This window comes from Arvicola amphibius, chromosome 14 (assembly GCF_903992535.2).
Source record: "Arvicola amphibius chromosome 14, mArvAmp1.2, whole genome shotgun sequence".
NCBI lineage: Eukaryota > Metazoa > Chordata > Mammalia > Rodentia > Cricetidae > Arvicola > Arvicola amphibius.
The window spans coordinates 50,911,156-50,934,190 of NC_052060.1; the positions used below are offsets into that span (position 1 = coordinate 50,911,156).

A 23,035-nucleotide genomic window follows, 5' to 3' on the forward strand; every position below is an offset into this window, starting at 1 on the left:
CATAGACTGTTGGGAGCTATTGGGGGCTGTGGACTCCCGGACCCTGAATTCCCTGTGAGTGGCTTGTTTTTCCTATGTTTCAGCTGCTCTGAGCAAAACAACTTGTTTTCCTCTGCTCTGAGCAGCCTGCAGCTGCTCTGAGCACGAGACCCTGATGGCGGGCTGTTGGGTCTGCAGCTGAAAGATCCCGGGAGCTGGGGCGTGGCCAGAGCCCTATATAAGCTGCCCCTGAGCACAATAAGCTTAGCACTCTTGTATCAAGAGTGACCCATGTCTCTCTGTGTTTTGGGGTCTCTCAGCCCAGCTCCTGGCATGCATATGGACCTGTAGTGGCACGGGAGCTACAGGCGTAATACCATATAGCACGTAGTAGAGTAACCAGGTTCTAACAACAGAAAATGTCACCTAGTCTAAAGGTATTTTAGGATTTATTTTGTTGAGATAAGGGTCCTTCTGTGTCAACGTGGCTAGTTTTGAACTCCTGAACTCAAAATTTTTCTTACCTCAGCCTCCTGAGTACTGGGGGTACCTGTACTTTCCTCTATGCCCCAAATATAATTTTTATCATTATTACTGTTATGTAATGAGTTGAGTTCTTAACTATTAAAATACCATAAACCAATTTCTTAGGCCAATAGTCTTGTAACCACTGTAGCATCGCTACTAGAAATGGTGGTAGCTCTGAACAGGCAACTAGAAAACAAGCTTGTCTCTCAAAAAGTGTCTTTGACTGAAGGACATAGCATTCTTAGTTGTATTGCTAATTCTCTTCTAAACTTGTAATTGATCAAAAGAAAATACTGAGCATCAGGTGGGGCTTCTCCTCGGATCATCTCTCCCCAGTTGGTCAGCTTGTGAGCCATTTAGAAGCATTCATGAGAGAAGATGCAGTTACTTCTCTCTTTCACACAGTGAAAATAGTATTTACCATTCTCTAAGAATGGAGACTTATTTGTTTTAGCTGAGAACGGTAATGAAATGTTAAGGTTTGTGATGAGCAATTTTCTCTTATTAAACTATCAACACTCCAATACTAGAATAATAGCATTATTATTCATGTGAAATAATTGTTAGTAGTGGAATAATATATTTAGCTAATAATAACAAAAGTTCATTGTGTCTCAAAAGTAGCAAAGGTAGTGTAAACTTCACTATTCTGCAAAGAAAATAGTTTTAATAATAATATTGCTTAATGTTTATTGTTTTAAACTTCAGTTGTACTTGGGATGTTATTAGAGATTGCAGCTTTTACAAACAAGACTGAAAAACACACTAAAAGGGAAACAACTTATGTCTAGCTCAAGTTGTTCTTCTCTATTTTTTATTAACAGTTTTTCACAGGAATTTAACAGGTTTTAGTCATTTCTGTGCCCAAGTGCCCTCTGCCATCCTCTTCCCTTCCCTGGTGGCAGTCACCCTCCGACTTCAGGTCTTCTCTTTGTTTGTGACCCACTGATGCTAATTAGAGTTCCTTGCATGCCTGAGCTGGACGCTGCTTACTGGTGCCTGAGGAACTTATCCACGGCTGCATCATTGAAGAAATGAGGAAAGCCATTAGCGGCCGCTAGCGCCCCCAGCAGGTCCCTGCTCCGTTCATGATGGAACACTGACGGGCGCAATCTTGGCCTTGTGGTGAAAACCACAGCTGTTGTGAATTCACGAACACGTAATAACGTTATTTAATACCCTCCACTGTGTATAGCATCTGTGGACACGTGACTGAACCTGGTAGCACACACCACGTAACTTCACGAAGTCTCTCTTAACTATCATATCCAGGGCCCCAAAGGAGATCCCGGGTTCTCGCCGGGCCAAGCTGCTTCTGGAGAAAAGGTAATTATTTTTCAATGAAATAAAAATAGTTTTATTTATTTATAACGTTGACAAACAAAAGTTTCTAGGGTCCGGGAAGATGGCATGGTGGGTAAAATGTTTGCTGCACCTTCCCGAGGACCTGGGTTCGTCTTCCTAGCAACTATTTTTTATAAACTAACATGGTGGACAGTGCTGGGGTCTATAACTTAAGCGCTGTGAGGCAAGAAAGGCAAATCTTAGGGGCTTGCCCCAAATTCTAGGTTTCCTTAGGGACTCCGCATCCAAATGAAAGGCAAACGGGAGGGAAACCCAACATTATCTCTGGCCTCCATATGTGCATATGTGAATGAGGTCACTCAAGCAGGTGCACACATGTGTACATGTTCACATGCACATGTGGGTATGCACATGCATGCATATACAAACACACACCATACATATACACACAAATAAATATATTATTTTTCTCTTTTTAAATTATACGGCCAGGGAAGATAGCAGAAAACTGCTGAAGTTTAACAAACAAAGAACTATTTGAAGAATTAAGTATATTATGTTCATCTTCACTGGATGATCTGTCTTCCCAGTAATGTTACCGAGTTTCTGCTGTGGACTAACGTTGCATCAGACGGGGTGAATGTGCTAAATTTGGAACAGAATGTGGTTTTTTGTTTGTGTTTGTTCCCTTGAGACGATGTCTCATGTAAGTCAGGCTGGCCTTGAAATCTTTGCGTATCTAAAAATAACACTGACTCCTATCTCTGCTCCCCAAGTGCTGAGTTCACAGGCAGTTGCCCCTCCATATCTGGCCCAGGACTTGTTATTAACCTCAAAGGTTTTTCTGTTAGTATATGTGGCCATGTAATGCCTAAATACAAAGTCGTATATTTTAGGAATGTTATAAATCCTGTACATCAAGTGGTTCTCAGCCTTCCTAATGCTGCAACCCTTTAACACAGTTCCTCATGTTCCCCTCCATAAAATTATTTTCCTTGCTACTGCAATAACTACTTTTGTTATTGTTGTGAATTGTAACGCAAGCATGCATTTTCTGATGGTCTTAGATGACCCCTGTGAAAGTCATTCAACCCCAAAGGGGTTGTGATCCACAGATTGAGAACCACTGCTTTATCTGGTATAAAGGCTATCGTCTAAAAGGCTAGTGCAGTCCATCGGAAGACATTTGGAAAGCTCTTGATAAATGCGATACAAGTATAGTATAAGATGGTTTTGTTTATATTGATATAGAATCACAAGTCAAAAATCTCCAAACAATTCCAGTGATTTCTGGGTTGAAATCTGACCTCGTAATTGACTTAAAGAAACTTTTATAAACTTAAAGCCTCACCAGGAATCCTCAAAAATATCTAAACTTTCAGTATTTTTTTCTATTATGGAACTAAGTTTAGAGATGCTGCAAAACACAATAAGGGAATCAAAGTCTATTTCTAGAAAGACAATATCTTCATTGATGTGGTCATAATTATGAGGAAAAATACCAGGAAATCTGAGAAATACAAATGCCATCTTTTAAAATGCCTAAATATAGCATGTTTGCTCTCTTATTAAATGTTGGAATTAGAGGTCAACTCTGTTTGGTGACTTCAAAATAGAGACTTCAGATTAAACATAAGCATCCATATCAAATGCTTGGTTTTATCTTTCTCTATGATTTTTTTGTACAAAATATAGGGTGGCTCAGTATGGGAGTGGAAACTTAAATGATGTTTCTAGTTGAAGAATTTTCTCTTTTGACTTATTTATGTACTAACCGTGGATAATATTGTATATAAGAAATGCAGTTAGATACAAAATTTAATATCATTCTGCCATTGAGCATTAAGTGAAACCTATGGTTTTAAAACGACAGACGCATTTCCCTACTTCTTGTCCTTCTCAGTGCAAACACTGACCAGGGAAAGTACTGTACACTAAACTATGACTCCATAACTCTCCTTTCAGTGGGTGTGTCTTTAATATATGTAGGTATGTGTATGGTGTGTGTGTATGGTGTGTGAGTGTATGTGTGTGTTCATACCATGTGTGTATATTATATGGTGTTTGGTGTGTGCATGTGTGTACCATGTGTGGGTATTGTATGGTGTGTGTGTGTGCATGTGTGCACCACGTGTGGATATTGTATGGTGTATGGTGTGTGTGCATGTGCGTACCATGTATGGGTATGTTATGGTATGTGTGTATGTGTATAAGCATTCACATGCCATAACATATGTGTAAAGTTCAGACAACAACCTTGACTGATACTGTTGAGTACTATCTTCCATTGTGTTGGAGACAGGGTCTCTCTGTTGTTCACCACTGGATAACCCAGGCTGGCTGAGCCACAAGCTTTCAGGGACTCTCCTCCGTCTGCCTCCCATCCTGCCAGAGGAGCACTGGGGTGACAGCCGGTGACCTACTGCAGTCAGTTTGGGCTTCACTTTGGCTTTGGAGCTTCTAAATTGGATCCTCACGCATGTGTAGCAAACAGTTCATCCACTGAGCATCAACCCAGGCCTCTCCATCCCCAATTTTACTTTCAAGTGTCGTATTTCATTAAGTTGCCCAGACAGCCTTTAACTCCCTCTGTAGCCCAGGTTCATCATAAACTTATAATCCCTCTGCCTAAGTTTCCAGAGCAAGTAAGATTACAGGACTGCATCTCCAGCCCTGCTGGACATAAGTGGAGGAGATGGGGGGGGGTGCTTCTAAAATGATAAAATTTTAAAAATTTACATCGAGTCTCTTAGAAATTTTATTTGTATTCAATGTGAGCCTCCCTCTTGACACTGCAACAGATTTGTTGGGGGTGATCAAATGAAAAGCTACCCCCAACAACAAATCCTTGCTGCTTTATTCCTCAAGATAGGTCATCGTAGCGGGGAGGAGTCAGTCCTAATTCAGGAAGTTTAGTAGTTTACCTCTGAGGTGTGGTTGCCGCACAGGAAAAGATGTCAGTGAAGCTGCAGAAATAGTCCTTCCACTGTGTCCTTAAAGTCTCTCTGAGAGTCTCACACACCTCAGAGCTTCACCAAGAGGGGGACTACCTAGTGCAGTTCTGTGGGATGTCTAAGGAAATTCCTTTAGACACTGTAAACTGTTGGTAAGATTGGCAAGGGCATCCCTCGAGAATAGAACAACATAGAAAAGGGAATACAAGCAGGTAAGTGGAAAAGTATAAGGTAGTTGGTGCTGGAAGAGGTTAGGAAGCCCAGGGTTTGGAGGAAAGATGCTGAAGACAGTTGGAAAGAGTGCTGGGAAGGTTTGAGAGAGAAAGAGATGGAACTTAGGGCAGATTGTCAAAATCAGTGATGTAGGCACGAAGGCTTGTTCTCTCACATTGAAGCTTTGATTTTCTATTTTCTTTCGTGGTATTAAACCTCTGTGTTCTGTTTACAGGGTGACCATGGTATTTTTGGATTAGTGGGCCCCCCTGGTTTACAAGGTGAAAAGGTAAGAGGAGTTTAGCTGTTTTTCTCTGATGTAATTGAATGCCAGAAGGATCTCCGAGAGCTTCTGTGACTGCAATCCCACTCCGGAGTGGAGCCTCACACCAAAGCCTCAGATCTCTTTGCTCAGCAAAAGAAAACTAATCAGAGAGTTTAGCCATGATAATCCAGAAACTTAATATCCACTAAAGACGAGATCTTAGGAAAAATAAAAGACCCTTGAGTTTAGGGATAGAGAGCAAATTCCCATGTAGGACAAAGGCAGCGTCACAGACAGGGTATCGACACGCTCCGTCTTTTAAGATATATTAACCCAGCATCTTCATTCTGAGGCTCGCTGTCTGCTTATAGCATTTATGCCCAAATGAGATGCCTATCAGTCATACACTAGGGTTTCTCTTAAGGATTCCCACTTAGGAGGACGCGGTGACTGCCACGATGTGTCTGTAAACACGAGCCGAGGAGCAGTTTGCTGGTCAGACCTCCTGTTGCTGTGACACATACCTGAGAAGCAGTTTCAAAGGAGGAAGATTTAATGTGGCTCACAGCACAGATTTCAGTCCTTGGGCAGCTGGCTCTGCTCTTCCTCCTTCGTAGTGAGACAGAGCATCAGGTGGGAGGGGCAAGGCTGGACTGAGACAAGTTTCTATCCGATTGTCTATCTGTATGCATTTTATACGAGGGTGTAATCTACATTCAAAATGAGTTTGGTATACTTTACTGCCTCTCCTGTATGGAAGGATAAAAGGCAGACGCTATTTGGTAGAACGTTCAGATAATAATGACCTTTTTTAAAGTTGAGCTCCTTAATTCAATTTAAGGTTTTTTTTTTTTTTTTTTTTTTTTTTGGTACTAGTTAAAAGAGTTGGTTCCTACAAATAGAGCCTGTACTAGAAGAATCTAGAATGGAGTCTTGTACTAGCAGTGTCTTACACACCCTTGTTCCTTCATTCTTACCCCTAGCGTGGTAGATGAATTCCCAAGATCAAGTCAGTACTTAAGTTTCTCTAAGTGAGGAAGCTAAGATTGGCCCAGAGAGGTTAAGAAACTTGCTCAGCATCACAAAGAGCTATAGCAGGATCAAGATAGAAAACCTATGGGGAAAGGACCTGTGGGCTTTTAACTATATACATGTTCACACCGAGATGTGCTTAGGTTTCAATTGCTATGAACTAATTACATCTTTCTATCAGTTGAACCAGCTTATGGATTACTTGGGTAACATTCTAATATCAACAGTAACTATTTTATTATGTTCAATGTTCTAGTTTGCTGGGTACTTTTTAAAACAACCCTGGAGTGTATGTAATCCCAAATAGATCATACATAAATTAACTGACGTATTCATGGGTAAATAATTCACTCAAAGGCACACACTGGTGATCTCAAACTCAGTCCTGGACTGTTTGACACAAATTACTATGTTCTTGATCATTTTTCACGGTATTTCCTGTGAGCAAATTCATAATTTAAGTCAATATTTGAGTTTCAGTTTGCCGTATTTCTTTTATTTATTTTACATACCCACTGCAGTTCCCCCTCCCTCCTCTCCTCTTGTTCCCTCCCCCTCCCCCATCCTCTCCTCCTCCATCTCCATTCAGAAGGGGTGAGGCTTCCCACAGGAGTCAACAAGGCAAGCATTCAATTTGTCATATTTCTAGCTGCCTCCAGCCTGAATGGGAAGGATGCGTGATGCTGATTTTCACGAGAGTTTTGGACAGCAGATGACATGACTTCACTATCCTCTCTCTCTGGAAAGGATATGAAAATATTAAAAATTCTCCTAATATAAACCAAACTCAAGTGATATTAAAAACTATAATGACTGGAAGGAAACTCACAAAAACTGTTGAGATGCATAAAGATTAATGTGGAAAGTTTTGACAAGTCTGAGGACTATTGAGATAGAAATAGCAGCGTGAGGCAGCTGAAGTACTTTTTCTACTCTCCAACAGGACTATGCTAATTTCCTTTCTCCCTTCAGCTGCGCTTACCTCTCTTTTTAAGATAGCACCAACCTCTCTACCCAGTGTTTGTCCCCTCTGTTGACCCCTCTTCTACATGATTTCTGCTTAGCCCTTCCTTGTAATTCTTACTCTCCTATGAGTTAAAGTATATTTTCAACTCCCACTCACTCATTTTTTTGCCAAAACAGCAGATCAACTGAAGCCAGAATGCATGCTGAGCTGGACAGAAGACAGGGGCTGTGAGTCCAAGCTTGGATTCAAGAGAGCTTTTTAAATTGTTTTATAAATAGCCCATCAGCTGCCATATTAAAATTGGAAGCCGCCTGTTTTTCCTTGTAAGAACGTCAGCCCTGTGAGCAAGTGAAAAGCTTCCCTCGGGTCACAAGGATGAGGGATGCAAGCAGTTAATTGTAAAACTGGCAAGCATTTAAAACACCCTTTTCTGACTATCAAAAGGCGTTCCTGGGTTTTAGATGACAGAAGCCAACATGAACGCCTGTTCCATTAGACTAGAATTGCCTCAGTTATTTGAAAAAAAAAAAAAGTCCACAGCAAAGCACACAGTAAACACCTGTGTGAAGGAGGCAAGGAAGAGATTGCTTCCATGGGGTCTGCTGTGACTTTCCAGTCCCTCTAAAGCTGTGTGGAGCAAGGGAGCACTGAGGAGCTCTGGCCATGCTGGATTTCAGTGGGAACGCTAATAAGAATCTAGCCTGGCAAAGTGTCAAGGCCCAAGAAGACAATGTGAAGGTTTCCGCCCCTCCATGGCCAACTCTGTCATCATTTCTCGGGGGCCCATCCTCCCTATAAAAGTCTGCAGAGCTGTTTCGCCCTGGCTTGGTTCCCAGCCCACTGTGGCGCTAACCTCTAAATCCAAAGCTGCTGCTTACGAGCTGTGTCGCCATCCCTGTCTCTGTGTCTGCGCTGTGTCCTTGCTGCACACAGGGAACTGAAGAGCAAGGCCACTGGGCTCTGAACTCACTGCAGTGGCAGCTAGGGGTGACCAAAACCTTGTCAGCAGGGAGGCTTTGAAAACTGTGTTTCCTTCAGTCTGACTTAGGTTGTTGACATTTCAACACTGGCATTAAATTTATTCGACTTTAAGGTATTTCGGCTTCCACAATTATACCTATCTATATCCTCAGAATTAGTTGCCTTCTCTCACTGGACATTGCTGTGGTTACTTCAGTACAGTTTTTCCATTCAAAAGCCTGGTGTTATTCTTCAAGGAAGCATTGAAAATTGAAGTCTTGGGCTGGCCAGGTAGCTCAGTGCTTAGAGGCACTACCCACCAAGCATGACAACCTAAGTTCTATCCCTGGGACTTCCGTGATAGAAGGAGAAAAGTGGCTCCTGCGACATGTCCTCCAATCTCCATAACATGCCATGGCACATGCGTGCACACACACACGCGCAGATAAATTTAATAAAAATAAATAAATAAATCTAAAATTCTATATGTACAACAAAGATTCTAAGCCCTATTTGTGACTGGGATTTCTGCTATGAAAATGTTATATCATAACAAATTTAAGATGATTCTTTAATTTATTATAATATGTTCTAATCAGTTTTGAAATAGAGATGTCAAATTTGCTTGTTGACCAAGTTTCTTAAGGAATGTTTTTGCTCTATTCTTATCAGTATACTCATTTAAAAATTCACATGCTGCTGGTTTTGAAATACTCAAAAATCAGAATCTCCCTTTCACCCAAGTAATTTTCCATCCATCTTTCCCTCACTTCATTCAAAACATCATGTAATGAACACCCGCCGAGGCACTGAGCTACCACACCGAATGCATGGAAACGGAGTCTAAATTAAGTTCCAGCTCCTAGGAGGCCTATCATCTCTGACAGCTCTAAGTCCACTCGGGCCTCTAATTACAAACACCTTTTATCTAGATTATAGCAGCTTGTATCCAGCCTATTCCCTCCCATTCCGCTTACCCCAGAGTCATTCTGTGAGCCCACCGTGAGCAGACACTGTGGTGGGGAGCACGTGGAAGGGAAGTTCCTCCTGTCACGTGGTCAGGAAGCAGAGACTGGAAGAGACTGGGGGCCGGACAGAATCTTAAAGTCACACCTGCTTCATCCGCTAGGCCCCATGTCCTACTCCGGACTGCCCCAAAATAGTGCCACCAGCTGAGGATTGTGTCCACCTGAGAGCTGTGGGGACCTTTCATCTCCAAACCGTCTTTGCTTTGGATGGAGTTAGGAACCAACCTTGGGAGCCTGAGGATAGGCTTGCTTTGGGGTACATCCGTCTCCAGTTTGATCTGTGTCTTCAAGCCTACAGTGAGTCTCAGATCTGCGTTTCATCCGTGTATCAGCGAAATTTCTACAAAAGTAACAAAGTCCTCTCTGACGAATTCTTGTGCTCACCGAATTCTAGCAACTGCAATTTAGCAATTACCCAATTCAATGCTATCATTTTACATAGGATGACGCTGGAGCTCAGGATAGGACGAGTCACTGAAAAGATTAGAGCCAGAACCCACTGTGCTCGCTCTGTTCACGCCAGCAACACCGAAAACAGACGCAGAAAACACCTTGTTTCACTTGTATGCTTTTGACTGCAAAGGATGATGTCATAGGCCATTACAAGGAGGTCAGAGCTTCAGCCCCCTTTGCAGCATTAGGGGAAATAGGGATCACACAGAATCTAAAATAGATGGTTGGATGCCAAGCAAATCTTTTGGTCATGCTTGTGGACATTTAATGTACATTCCTTCGTTCTCTCTCTCTCTCTCCCTCTCCCTCTCCCTCTCTCTCTCCCTCTCTCTCTCTGTACTTGTCCCTTTCCTTTTCCCTCTCCCTGTCCCTGTCCCTCCCCTTCCCCCCTCTCCTTTTTTTCCCTTCAATCTACCTTTTTAACGTTGCCTTTCTTCCCCTCTGACAACTTTCTTTCTCAAAATCATACCCATCTCCTCTTAATTTTTCCTATGCTTTCTTGTTCTTGTGGCATCTCACAGTTCCCACTAGGGAGTACCTGAGCACTTCAGCATCCTTGTGCTATATTAATGGAAAAGAGAGTGTAGTTGAAGCAGCTAACCTTTATTTAGACAGCGTTCCTCATTCTAAGTGATCTCATGGGCTGATGGCCAGGCTTGGTATTGTCCTCACTGGGGTCAAATGTCAACTCCGATAGCTCAGGCTGGATTACAATGAATTCATGAAGAACAAGCCATGCTGGGTAGCACTGCTGTTTTCTCTGGCTTTCTGACTGAAGAATCCCTGAAAGGGGTTGGGGAGCTGTACATGTAGATACCGTCATTAGCGTACCTTTCACTGTTAAAAAAGGCTTCAGGGAAAGAAGTCTGGAGAAGTTAGAACTGTGGGTGAGGAAGAAAGGAAATGCTGGGGGGGGGGGGAGCACGAAGCGTGGTGCTATAGACTCAAGCTCACAAGAGTGAACGTAAATGAATGAGTGCCTACTTACCGAGAAAGATGGTTCTGGGAGAGCCACTCCGACTTCTGTGCCTCCTGTCCTGGCTCCTGAGTTTTCAATTCCTGTCTCTCAGACTCTCCCTGCCTCACCTCAGAGAACAACAACCACCATGTCTGAGTTCTTATCTCTACTCTATAGGAGGGATCAACTTGAGCTTGTAGAATCCTGCATAAACGGAACAACTGAACACAGCACCTCATATTTTGTAATTATAGTGGTCTTCAGCTAAAATGTAAAAGCTTAAAATAAACCCAAGTGAAAGCACAGCACGTGTTAGGTGTCAGGCATAATAAGCATGTTGCTGGTAACATCAGGACTTGGGAGGTGTTGTTCTTGTTCTTCAGTTTGGACAGTGATGGCAGTGAAGTGAGGTGGCGTCTGAGGGTGAGACAGAGATAAAGAACTAGAAGGACGATTGCTCAGTTCTTGATCTGTCTATACAGCCCATGCGATTCGCCATGATGTTGGTTATGTTGTTTAACTCAGTTCATTCCCCTGTCTGTAACGGGTGAGCTAAATTCTAAGATTGACTAACAGCTGACTGAGATTTTGGGAAGCGGTGACTTTAGTGTATAATGGCTCAAGGAAGTTCATTCATCTCCTTACTGCTCTTCCTTTGTCTCGTGGTTTCTTCCCTGACTTCTTGCTCAAAGGGCTCTCAGAGGGCAGATTTTGGCCTCTTCCCTCTACCTTTCTATACAGATACCATAAACAAGAATCTCTATACTCTTGTTTCTCTGTCTGCTCTTGGCTCCCTGCCTTAGTCTGTGCTTATGTTGCTGTAACAATATGTGATCCTGGAAAACTTACAGAGAAAAGAGCTTCCTCTTGGCTCTCATGTTTCTGGAGACTGGAGAGTCCGAGAGCATGGTGCTGGACTTGGCTTCTGGTGATGGCCACGTTGCTGCTACTCATGATGGGAACACTAGGACAAAGAAACACTTATGGAAAGGTGAAACAGAAGCAGAAACAGCACTGAAAAAGACCTCTGCTGGAGGAACTGATGGAATCTCATGGGAGAGACGATTCCCTCCCAGATGAAAGGCTTCAATCTTCTTATGGATATAGGCACTTTGTAAAGGCACTGCCATCAACATGGTAACACTGGGATCCCAATTTCACACCATCTACGGCAGGGTCATCCTGTATCCAAACTTAGAAATCAGTTTCCAAGACACCTTTGTACTTTAGTGCTTCTGTTATGCTTTTAGGTTTAACATCCACAGAGCTTCCTAAATAATTTCCTTTTCAAGTAGGGTCATTTTGGAACCAAACCCATATTCCAGTCTCTAATACACTATTCTAAACTTGCCTTCTCTTATTAACCTACAGTGATTGATCCTGATTCATTTCATTAGGTTACTGTGAGCCACTAAAGACTGTCTTGCTTGCAGTATATAGATGGCACATATTGTTGTTGTTTAGCTATTTGTTCCACACTGGAGTTATTTTTTGCTTAACTTTCTATGAGCTTCCTTTGGTGTGAACCTGGTCTTGAACTCCCGGGCCTGTCTTTTCAGCCTAATTCTATAAATACTTAAGAAAAGGAAATGTGAGCGGGGGAATATGACCGGGTCAGTAACGTTCTTGCTGCCCAAGCATGAGGACCTGAGTTTAGAACTCTTGCACTGTGTAGGAAAGCCGGCTGTGAGGCTGCACTTCTGCACTCCAGCACCAGTGAGGCAGGGTAGTAAGCTCCTGGTCAGTGAGAGACCCTGTCTCCAAAAACAAGGGGGAGAGAGCTGGAGAAAGAACCAGGCATCAACCTGTGGTCTCCCCACACACATGCATGCTTATATACAAGCAAACCTCACATGCATGAACATGCACACACCAAAAAAAGAAAAAAAGCAAACTTCCTTTCTTTTATGTGAACCAACTTTCTGGAAATGAGATATTGATTCCAGGATATTTGATTCTATCTGGATCAATAAGCCCCAGAGTCTCCTTCTCCCTGTTCTGTCTTTGAACTTCTTTAATTCTGTTGCAGATTTTTCTAGTGGAAAAATTACACTATCTATTTTATAACATAAGTTGCCAATGAGAGAGGTTAATATTTGTTCATTGGTTCTCTTACCTGGAAAAGACTTCTATGGCTGATTTCCCAGAAGACTTTACAGGGCCGTTTGAAAGACTCCATAGATGACAGCCTCTTTCCTTAGTCATTCATGAGTTGCAATGGTGACTGGATTAGAGACAGGGCTGGATGTGGTCCAACTTTTCAGTAATTATAAACAGAATTATGTCAAAAGGCATGTTGTCTCAATGTTACTAAGTTAAACACAACTTTATAAATGCCGCAGTAAATTTCACAGATTCTTTGAGAGATGGGAGCCTTTTATAACAGTTATTTTAAGAATTAGGTTTTTTGATTGAAATTAAACTCTTATTCAAATTTGAAAGAAATTGAACAGCTATTTTATTGACTGGGGAACTAAAAGTACTGGTAACGAGCTAACTAGGGGCTAGGCACATGGTTCAGTGGGAGAATGCTTGCTTGTTCCCCTGCCGTGGATGAGGCGCTGGGTTCAATGTCCAGTGTTGAAAACAGAGCAAGTAAACAAACAAAATTCCCTGTGTTTTAGAGCCTGTATTTAGATAGTTGACCGCCTTGTGTAAGTTGACTTTCCATGTCTTATCTTCACTTATTTCTACAGGGTCCCAAAGGACATCCAGGGCTCCCTGGCCTCCGTGGGGAACAAGTAAGTCCTTTCTTGCTTTCTTGGGCATCAAAGGCAGACATAAAGGGACACCCTGGGAGGATCATTTCTCTTTTACCTCTTCAATTTTTCTTCATAGCTACTTTCATCTTATTTAGAGCAAAGCTAAAACCTTTTTAGTTATCTAGAGATTACTAGCAAGATTATGAACTAGCGATGCTTTACCCTTGCTCACTTTCTCTTTTCCTGTTGTGTTCAGAACAGTGATTCTCAAACCTCTGATTCACGAGTCCCTTTGAGAATTTTGTAACTGCTTCAGACCCTTTCCAAGAATGAATATATATATATATATATACATATATATATATATATATATATATACCCATAAGCACCTGGCCTTTCATTCAATTTTAGGTCTAATTGGTTCATGAGATCCCAATCGGCAATTAAAACTAGAATGGACCATACATTGTTATCCATATGTATGGGTATGTACACATGTACTGCTTAAAAGTCAAAATACTTTTGTACCTGTTTGGCTTTTGATCACATTATTAGTCTTCTCTCCCCCAAGAAAATACTGATATTGCATCATAGAGAAAATATGATCACAGAGGGTGAGGGTGCAGGGATAAGAACCTGACTAAGGTAATGGATGCTGTTATCAATGTCTCAGCACAGCCTCAGGAAGCCTGAGAAAAACTCCAGAACAAAAAGTGATGATTAGTCTCCAAGGGAAATACACAAATGAAGAGCCAAAGCCAGATTCCTCTTGGATTCATGTTAAGCAGGATAGCGTGCCATATCCAGTCCCCGAGGCACAGTTTTTCAAGATTACTAATTACCACCCATGGCCAGGAGAGTGGCGTGTGTATCAGTGGCAGGTGCAAGCTTGGCTTCCAGAAGCTCAGACAAGTGCTGAGAGGCCTGTGAGCATCTACAGGGGGAGAGAATGAGAAGGGTGGTGGGAATTAGCCCTTGGGAGAAAAGAATCCCTAGAATACTGCTTTGGCAGAAATATGTAGATTCCAATGAAGCAACCCAATATATCAGAAGTCAATGACAGCTTGGCCCTGGCAGTCCTGACTAGTCCTCTCAGCTGCTCAGCAGTCTAATTCTATTCATTTAGATGTTACTGCTCTGAGGGGTAATAGTATTACTAATTGGGAAGTCTGAATTCGGGTTTAAAGACTGGAAATACAGGTACCAGTGAGAGCACATTGTAAAACACTCACCATGCAAGCATGAAGACATGAGTTAGATTCCCAGCACGCACGCTAAAGGGATAGAAGCTCCTGGGTCTCACCGCCTAGGGAGAATATCCCTCTTGGCAAACCTCAGCTCTGAAGAAAAGAACCTGAAACATAAAATAAGGTAGAGGATTCCTGAGGAATGGTACCCAAGGCTGACCTTCGGCCACAGTGTGTACACACACACAGACATCCACATGTACCTACACATACCCTTCATAAAGACCAGAAAAACAAGAGTCACAGTTGGTAGTGACCTGAGGAACAACTGAAAATACTCTTGCATTTCAACTGTGTAAACTCTGGATGTGCACAGGACAAACATTGATTCATTTCATTTAGAATGTGGCTTTGATTCTGAGATTCATTTCTGGGAAATTTGTCAACAAATTGGCCAGCAAACATTTGAAAACACAATTATCTCATTTGCATGCATTCTAGTCTTAAGGGCTGGCCAAGCCTGTATTCTTTTTTTTTTTTTTGCCAAATTGTACTATGACAGACTGCGACCTACTGTAGAACGACTTAATATTTTACACGTGCTAATTAATCAAGTGCTCAGTAGCATTTTGTTGCCATTGCCACCACTTTCAAAGATGCTCCTGTCTTCTGTTTATTTTCTCCACATAATATTGACAGCCCAGGTTATTGTTCTGTTTTGTTAATGAGGAAACCGAGAGTGTGTCGAAAAGCCCTGTAGGGGCATTGCTGCAGGTGTGAGCAGAGCCACCCAACAGGTGCAGGCATTTTGATGCTCTCTGCATAAGACGTGAGATTATAGCGGGCGCCTTTCTTCCCTGATGCTCATTGCTCGATAAGAGCACTCTTTTAAAAACCCACTTTTAAGTACAGAGTGAACTCAGCCATCATATCTTGTGTTTCTGTGCTTATCATGTGACTTTTAGAGTATGCCCAGCCCACAGTGTGCTAGAGCCCTACAGAGACCATGAGGGACACTCACTTGCTGGCTTTGTTGGTGCTCATCCGCCATAGCAGGACTGAAACATGAATGGAATTCTCCTGTTTCCTCTGCGCAGCTGGGATGTGTTAGAAATCCTTTCACAGAAGCAGATTGCCCTCATGTCCCATTACAGATTTGCTTTAAGAACAATTGACTTCAGTTAACCTAATCTAGCTGGGGATGGAATGAGACAGGGATGGCGGTTAGCATTAGTTAGAGAGACAATGACCTATAAATAAAAACCAACTTTTGAATGTGTCTCACTTGTTCCCATCCTCATAGCCAAGTACAAAACCTTGTGACTCTCTCGACTTGGTTCTGTATATTTTGGAATCGGATGAGACATTAAGAGAGACAGTTGTTAATACACTGAAGTAAAGCTCAATAACTAGGCAGCTTTTCCTAGGGTGTGACCTGCACACCAGACTAACACTGGAGAACCACCTTGAATGACAGCTTCTGGAATAAAACTCATTGATTTAAATCCTGCTGTCTCATGTACTAGCCATGTGACATGCCACTGGAGGCTTGATTTCATCTCCTTTTCTCAAATCTATAGGACATGAACAATAATATCTATTTTATAGGAATTTTGAACAAATTGAATAAGATGTTATATATCAGCACTTAGTGCCTGGAGCATGCTCAGTAAGCATGACAGGAATAAAATATCTTATGTAGCACATATTAATAGGGTAATATTCTATATATACAGTTTTAGATAGTCTTCTCATGTAGATAAGGATTTTTGTGTAAGCCCCAGAAGGCCAGTGTTTATTCATAGTTCATTAAACTGTCTACTGTCATTACTTCTACATATCTTCATTTCTTCAGATGTAAAATGGAAAAAATAATATCAACGTAAGAGATGTAAAATATGTATAAAATACTGCTACAGAGAACAGTACTAGCAAGGAACAATTATTGGTCAAAGGGGACATGAAGAGAAACAAGAGAACAAAACTGAAAGAAGCATTCTGAAAAACGAGAAAAAAAAAAAACCTTTAAATTGTATCCTTAGTTCGTTTTTCCCTGGGTCTGATCTTTCTCTTGATTTCAAAAATTGGAGGAGTTCTAGTATTTAGATTGGATTTGGTGCTCTGTGTGCCACGGAGGGTGGGGGACAAGAATGGAGCCCATTATCTCTTTATGGTCAATAAGATGAAACTGAATTCTGTGTCACAGGGAGTCTAGAGAGCCTACCACTGTTCTGTTGTTATCCTTTGATGTTAAATAAAACAGCATGTCACACATTCTTTTGACATTTCCTTCATTCAAGAATTGTTTAAGACACATAAACTCTGACTAAACAAATGAATAAAATACCGATGGGTGTCTGGAGAGGCGGCTCAGCAATGAAGAACATTGGATGCCTTTCCAGAGGACCAGGGCTCAGTTCTTGCCCTCTCCTGGTGGCTCACAACCATCTGGAACTCGAGTTCCAGGGTATCAGCTGCACCCTTCCCGCCTCCATGGGCATTGCATGCATGTGGCATTAGACATACGTGCAGGCAAAGCACTCATAAACAACTAGATAAATAAAATCTTCAAAACATCAATGAAAGATAATGCAAAAATATAAGCTTTTACTATTTTTTCAGCCCGTCTGCAACAGATGTCCTTTCTGATGTCTTTTGAATCTCTCTCTGTTTTCTTTGAGCAAAATTTGTCTTGTGCCAAGAATACAGAGCGTGTCAATTCCAAGTGAACTCACTCTGTGTCATAGCAGTGTGGGCTGCTATGGCAAAACGCTACAGACCGCTGGTTCATAAACAGCAAATCTGTGTTTTTCCCAGTCCTACAGGCTGAGACCTCAGAGCAGAAGGCCAGTCTGATGGACTCTACAGAGGGCTGCATGCCTGGCAACAAGCAGCTGCCTTGTGTCCTGGAATGGTGCAGATAGGGCTCCAAGCTCTTGATAGCTTTGTACAAGAACTTCCATCCCATTCATAAAACCCCACCCTTTTGACATAGCTGCCCACCGTAAGCCCTCCCCATTAAGTCACTAGGTCTCAGTGTTGAGCTTAGGATTTGAACACGTGAACCTGAAGCAGAAAGTAGTCAGCCCAAGTAGCTTTCACATTTACTCTGAATTTGAGGCCAACCATGGCATTATAAAGGTTTGTCAATCAGGATCTAGTTACCCGGTCAAACTCTCTATAAAGTTAGAGGTTGGCTTTGAAGTTTACCGATCTCCTTGGGCTCCTGAGGTTGGTGCTCCAACATTAAGGAAGAGTGTAGAGTGATGAAGATACAAAGACTATTAAGACATGTACTTGCTTTTCATCAGAAATAATTTTCCTCTCGATAGGCAGCACTGGGCTTTGTCCTCCCACATGTGTGATCAGTAATCAGTATCTCACTTATGGCCTTCATTTAACAGCTTTACTCATTTTTATTAGAAAGCTTTTGGCTTAATTTCCTCCAGATAATGACTTCAGTATGATCCACACCGCTATACTCAGTAATTTCATAGGATTGTTTTTTTTATATATATAAACTTGGGTATTCTAAAATACCAAATGTGTTTCTTTAGGTCTCCTGTGGATTTCATCTGTCTTATTTACTTTTCATTTCAGGGAGTTCCAGGACTCGCTGGTAATCTTGGCTCACCTGGCTACCCTGGCAGGCAGGTGCAGTGACTATGTTTACCCTTCTCCTTTCGTATCCCATACGCATTGCAGATTCTGATTTTGAGAGTCGTTGTTCAAATGGCAGTTACATTAGTTCTCCTTCATGGTGAATTCCTTAGATAAATGATCAAAATCAAAGTTGTAAAAATTCTTCAACCATTGCACTGTAGACGGACTTGTTGCATGTGGAAGCCTGGCTTGTAAATACATCTGGTACATTTTACATTGGAGCTTTTAAAGTTACGATGCCTAAGAGACAAACAAAATCTGAAATGAGTCCCACGCTACCTTGACTGAAATGAAATAAGTGTGAGAGCATCTCCACAACGAGTGTTATTTTTAATAACACACTTGTAAAAACTGGGAGACAGTTGGCGGTCTTCACATGCCTCTGCAAAATACTTTCATCTACCCTGAACTCCGTTCACTGTAGAATTTTGAAAAAAAAAAAAAAGCTGATCCTATCATTTTGTAGGTATTTTCCTCTAATTTTTCCCAACTTAACATAAACTAATAATAGAATAAGTTTCCCTTCTTAGACTTTTCATGACATGATTGTTTTCTAAAAAATAATTAATTACATTTTGAAGTCTAGATTTATAGCCTTATTCTCAAGAAAAGGGCAAATAACAATATAAGAATTCATCTATTGTTAACAGAATTGCATTGTAGGCACTTAAAACTATCCAAAGCTATTTATATTGTGCTGGAACCATCTAGTGAGGGTGTGTGCTATCAGAAAAAGACAAAACATGAATACATACATGGACAGTGATTTGAAGTTTAAATGTAAACCAGATAGATTTCAGAGTAAGTTAGAGGTGTCTTCAAAGAATACATCTAAAAAATAATTTATAGAAGACAGGTGGTTTGTTGTCCCTGAAAACACCTGCTGATGTATTTTATTTATGTGAGTAAAATATAGTTATATATTAACTTCATGTAATGCCTTTGGGGTTCTGAAATTATAAAATCCTTTGAACGTTTGCAATCTTCTTTGGGTAAACTGCATTCTGAATTTTATAGTACTTTTGTAGTTTTATCAGTCTATTTGTTAACTCCTCAAACATTCTGTACTATCCTAACATCACCCTCTGTTCACACAGGGTTTAGCTGGACCGGAAGGGAACCCAGGCCCTAAAGGTGTCCGAGTAAGTAAGCATTTTATTTGTTTTCTGGTTTTGTTTGTTAGATATCAGTTTGCTAAGTATACCTCCAAGAAGGTAGAATGGAAATATACAAAGTACTTACCCTTTCCACACTTTTTATGGGCTTTGCAGATATTTTTAAAAGGAGTGCATTTGCCGTTTTCCCTTTGACGCACAGAAAAGCCCGTCTCAAGGCAGTGCTTGCACCACTTCTTAACTTGCTTTTGTCTACATTAGGATGCAATGAGCCTACTGTGTGGCATCATTTACATATGCACAAATCTAAGCCTCAGAAGACATGTCAGAGTGAAGAAGTGAAGAGATGTATGATAATTTAAAGTAGAGATAATTTGGTGGTGCAGGAGTCATCATTGCTGTCGTGCATAAGGAAACCCCTGTAAGAAGGGAGTCAGCTTCCCATCTGGGCATCCCTTTACACCCCTAAATCATTCAAGGAAAATGTGAGCCGTTCTTCATCAGTGAGGAAAAAAGAAAACATAGCACCATGATGGAGCATGCTACAGATTCAACCCCGTTGCTGCGGTTGCTGTTTTTGGCTTGCACATTCTCCAGCTTCTGCCTACCAAGATTTGTGTGCTGTAGGTCTCTGTGCTCCCCTCACTTAAATGCATGCATCCCTGTACTACTTGCAGTCTGCCTTGCATTCTCGTGACTGATGTACACAGTCTCTGTATCTTCCGGCTTGGAACTTCAGTGAAGGAAAGGCTTTGACTGTCTTGATTTTCAGCTGCTACCATGCCTTGAGTTACTCTCTCTAATATTTTATATCAGTAAAAAGATTCATGTGTAATATCTTGACAAAAAGCAGCAACAGAAGAAGTTGTTCAGATTTTTACATCTTTAAATTTAATATTAAGATACATAACATTTGAAGCACTTCTGCTTAGAATTTTATGGCTCAAACAGTGAAACAAAACAATGTAAAGATTATTTTCTTTCTTCAAGGGTTTCATTGGCTCTCCTGGAGAAGCAGGACAGATGGGACCTGAAGGAGAAAGGGTGACGTCATTTCCTTCAAATATTGCCTCTAACACATTCTCCTTGTGATCTGGTGGGGAATCACAAACTCACATGTGGGGTGGGGAGTCTACTGAATGAGTGAGTGAGCTCAGTCTAAGAGAAATCACCTGCCAAAAATATTGGACTTTTATAAATTCTACTGCATTTTTTGTAAGAAACATGATATGAACATATATGGTTGGAGATTTTTAAGTTCAAGTTTTAAAATATATGTTAAAACATGAAAATAGGGCTCTGTGTAACCACACACAGTCCTGATGAATATCATCCTCTCTGGGGATTATAAAGGACTGTAAGTCAAGGTGACATTGTCAAGTAGGGTGCTTTCCATATCAGTTAACAGACAGTCGGACTCAGAGTAGATTGAAATGGAAAAATGTTAATAATAAGCATTGGAATAGTACACGATTTACCAAATAGCTACACACACACACACACACACACACACACACACACACACACACACACACACACACCACTATTAATAAAAACCCAGAGACAGATATTGGGGTTCAACCTGAAGACCTGAAAAGCAAAAAAGTTACTGGATCTTACCTCTACCTCAGTCTGAAATGGCGACCCTGCCTCCAGGAATTCTCAGAATAAGACTGAGCGGAAACCTGTCTCCTGTTTTATATTCCTCTCTAGTTCTGGGATTAAAGGCATGCACCAGTACCGCCTGTTTCTATGGCTAACTAGTGTGACCACCAGGCTTAAAGGTGTGTGCCACCACTGCCTGGTCTGTAAAGCTGATCGGTGCAGCTGTTTTACTCTCTGATCTTCAGGCAAGCTTTATTTAATAAAATACAAATGAAATACCACTACACACACACACACACACACACACACACTTTTGTGCAGACACTTCATATAAATTAACTCCTGTAATGCCCACAGAGCATCCTCATTACTGATTGAGAGAGAGTAAGACATATACAGAGCAAGTGACTCATCCCTGACCACATGCAGGAAGTAAGAATGCTTAGAATGTGGCCACTGGGGCTCATGACGAGAAACCTGAAGTGAGGCTGGTGGCATCTTCACGAAAGATGATCTGGTACAATGGAAGAATCCTCTGTCTTGCTTCACTGAAATTGGTTTCACATACAATTGGAAGCTGGCAGTGCAAGGATTTGATTAACTTTGTTTATCTCCAAACAGAGAAAGAGGAGAAGACAGAGGAGGACGCACATCCTGTTTTAGCTGTAGAAAATAAGACGTTCCTGTTCTCCTGGCTTGCCATTATTGGTGGCATGTCTACTCCTCACAAATAACTATTATTGCCAAGGAAGGGAAGGGCCCCATTTGAAAGCTTGGATGACATCAGGAATCTTTTGGGGGGAAATAATGGAATGTATTGCTAAATGAATATGTTTAAGTTAAATGAATATATTGATGCTTTTCTGAATGTTGCGCTCATTTATATTTCACCAATTGATATTCAATTAAAAGAGTTATGTTATTTAATGCATTCATTCAGCTAGTACTTACTTTTGACTTTTCTGTATTGTAGGGCATTCCGGGGATGCGTGGGAAGAAGGGTCCAAAGGGAAGACAGGTAACCTGGTCCACCCTCCTTGTGGTTCAGTAGACTAGTGGGATGTGAGCTCGTTCATTTCTCCCTTCTTAGAATGTTCGTGCCTCTGTGTTTGTTGTCGTCCACTGATTTGTGCCACTTTAAAGGTATACCAGATAATACTTGAGATGGTAAAGGAAATGTAGGTATAAAGATAGCTCTAAATGTAATGCTTCTAAGCCTTTGGGTACAGCAGCAGAATAAATTGCTGTCTCCGTGGAGGGAAGATACAATGCCAGAACATACAGGAACAACTTAAACCATGACAGAAACCCAGCTTCAGCCTGCCTTTGATGAGTAGACACCTTAAGTTCCACACAGAGGCATCCAACCATTTGACATCATGACATTGTGTTGCCGTCTATCAAATTCTCACTGGAGAACGACAGAAGTAACAAACACACTGGGGAAAAAAAAAAAAAAAACGTCTTAATGTTTTAAAGAAGCTTGCAATTTTGTAATGAGCTGTATGGGTGAGAGGTAGCCCCCAAACCGTGGATTGATTACTCCTGAGTGACTTTCTTCTTGCATTTCTTATGTTTTCAGATTTTTTTTTAGAAAGCAAGGAATGTGAATTTTACTAGATAATACAAAAATTTCTTAGGAAAATATTTTGCTATTGTCTGAGATTCAATTCTTAATAAATGAGGAAATTAGTCCAGAGAATTACCCTGGCTGAGCTAACAGAGCTACTTAGCTACTGTTCCTCCATTTATGGTGTTTTCCTCACCACTCTACACTGGCTTTTAGGGTGGCAGTCTGTGCTGGACTGTGGCTGTGAAGGGGAAAAAAGATCTTTTATAATAGTTTGACTCAAAATTTTGTTATTTACAAATACTATCTTAATGCCAGCAAAAATGGACCCATGTGTCTTGCGGTTGTATTTTTTTCTAAGGATCTAAATCTGTTGCAAGTACATATATTTTAAAGCAACTGGACTCTGTGATTTTGGCAATATAAAGAAGAGTCAAAAATACCTATAGTTACTTCATTTGCCATTTTCTCTTGGCCTTCTCAAATTTTAGATGCAATATTATTGCTTTGGACATTTTTTTTAAATCACCTATCAATAAAAAGCCAAAGTT

The 23,035-nt window shown here is 41.2% G+C and overlaps 1 protein-coding gene across 1 annotated transcript in view; it reads left to right on the top strand.

Moving 5' to 3' along the window:
- Col24a1 (collagen type XXIV alpha 1 chain) overlaps nucleotides 1-23,035 on the top strand; it is a 258,382-nt gene that overhangs the window by 29,005 nt on the left and 206,342 nt on the right. The window contains exons 8-14 of the mRNA XM_038311332.1: nucleotides 1,780-1,833; nucleotides 5,215-5,268; nucleotides 13,339-13,383; nucleotides 18,132-18,185; nucleotides 19,292-19,336; nucleotides 20,300-20,353; nucleotides 21,888-21,932. Coding sequence (XP_038167260.1) covers nucleotides 1,780-1,833; nucleotides 5,215-5,268; nucleotides 13,339-13,383; nucleotides 18,132-18,185; nucleotides 19,292-19,336; nucleotides 20,300-20,353; nucleotides 21,888-21,932 — 351 coding nt within the window. The remainder of the gene's footprint in view (nucleotides 1-1,779; nucleotides 1,834-5,214; nucleotides 5,269-13,338; nucleotides 13,384-18,131; nucleotides 18,186-19,291; nucleotides 19,337-20,299; nucleotides 20,354-21,887; nucleotides 21,933-23,035) is intronic.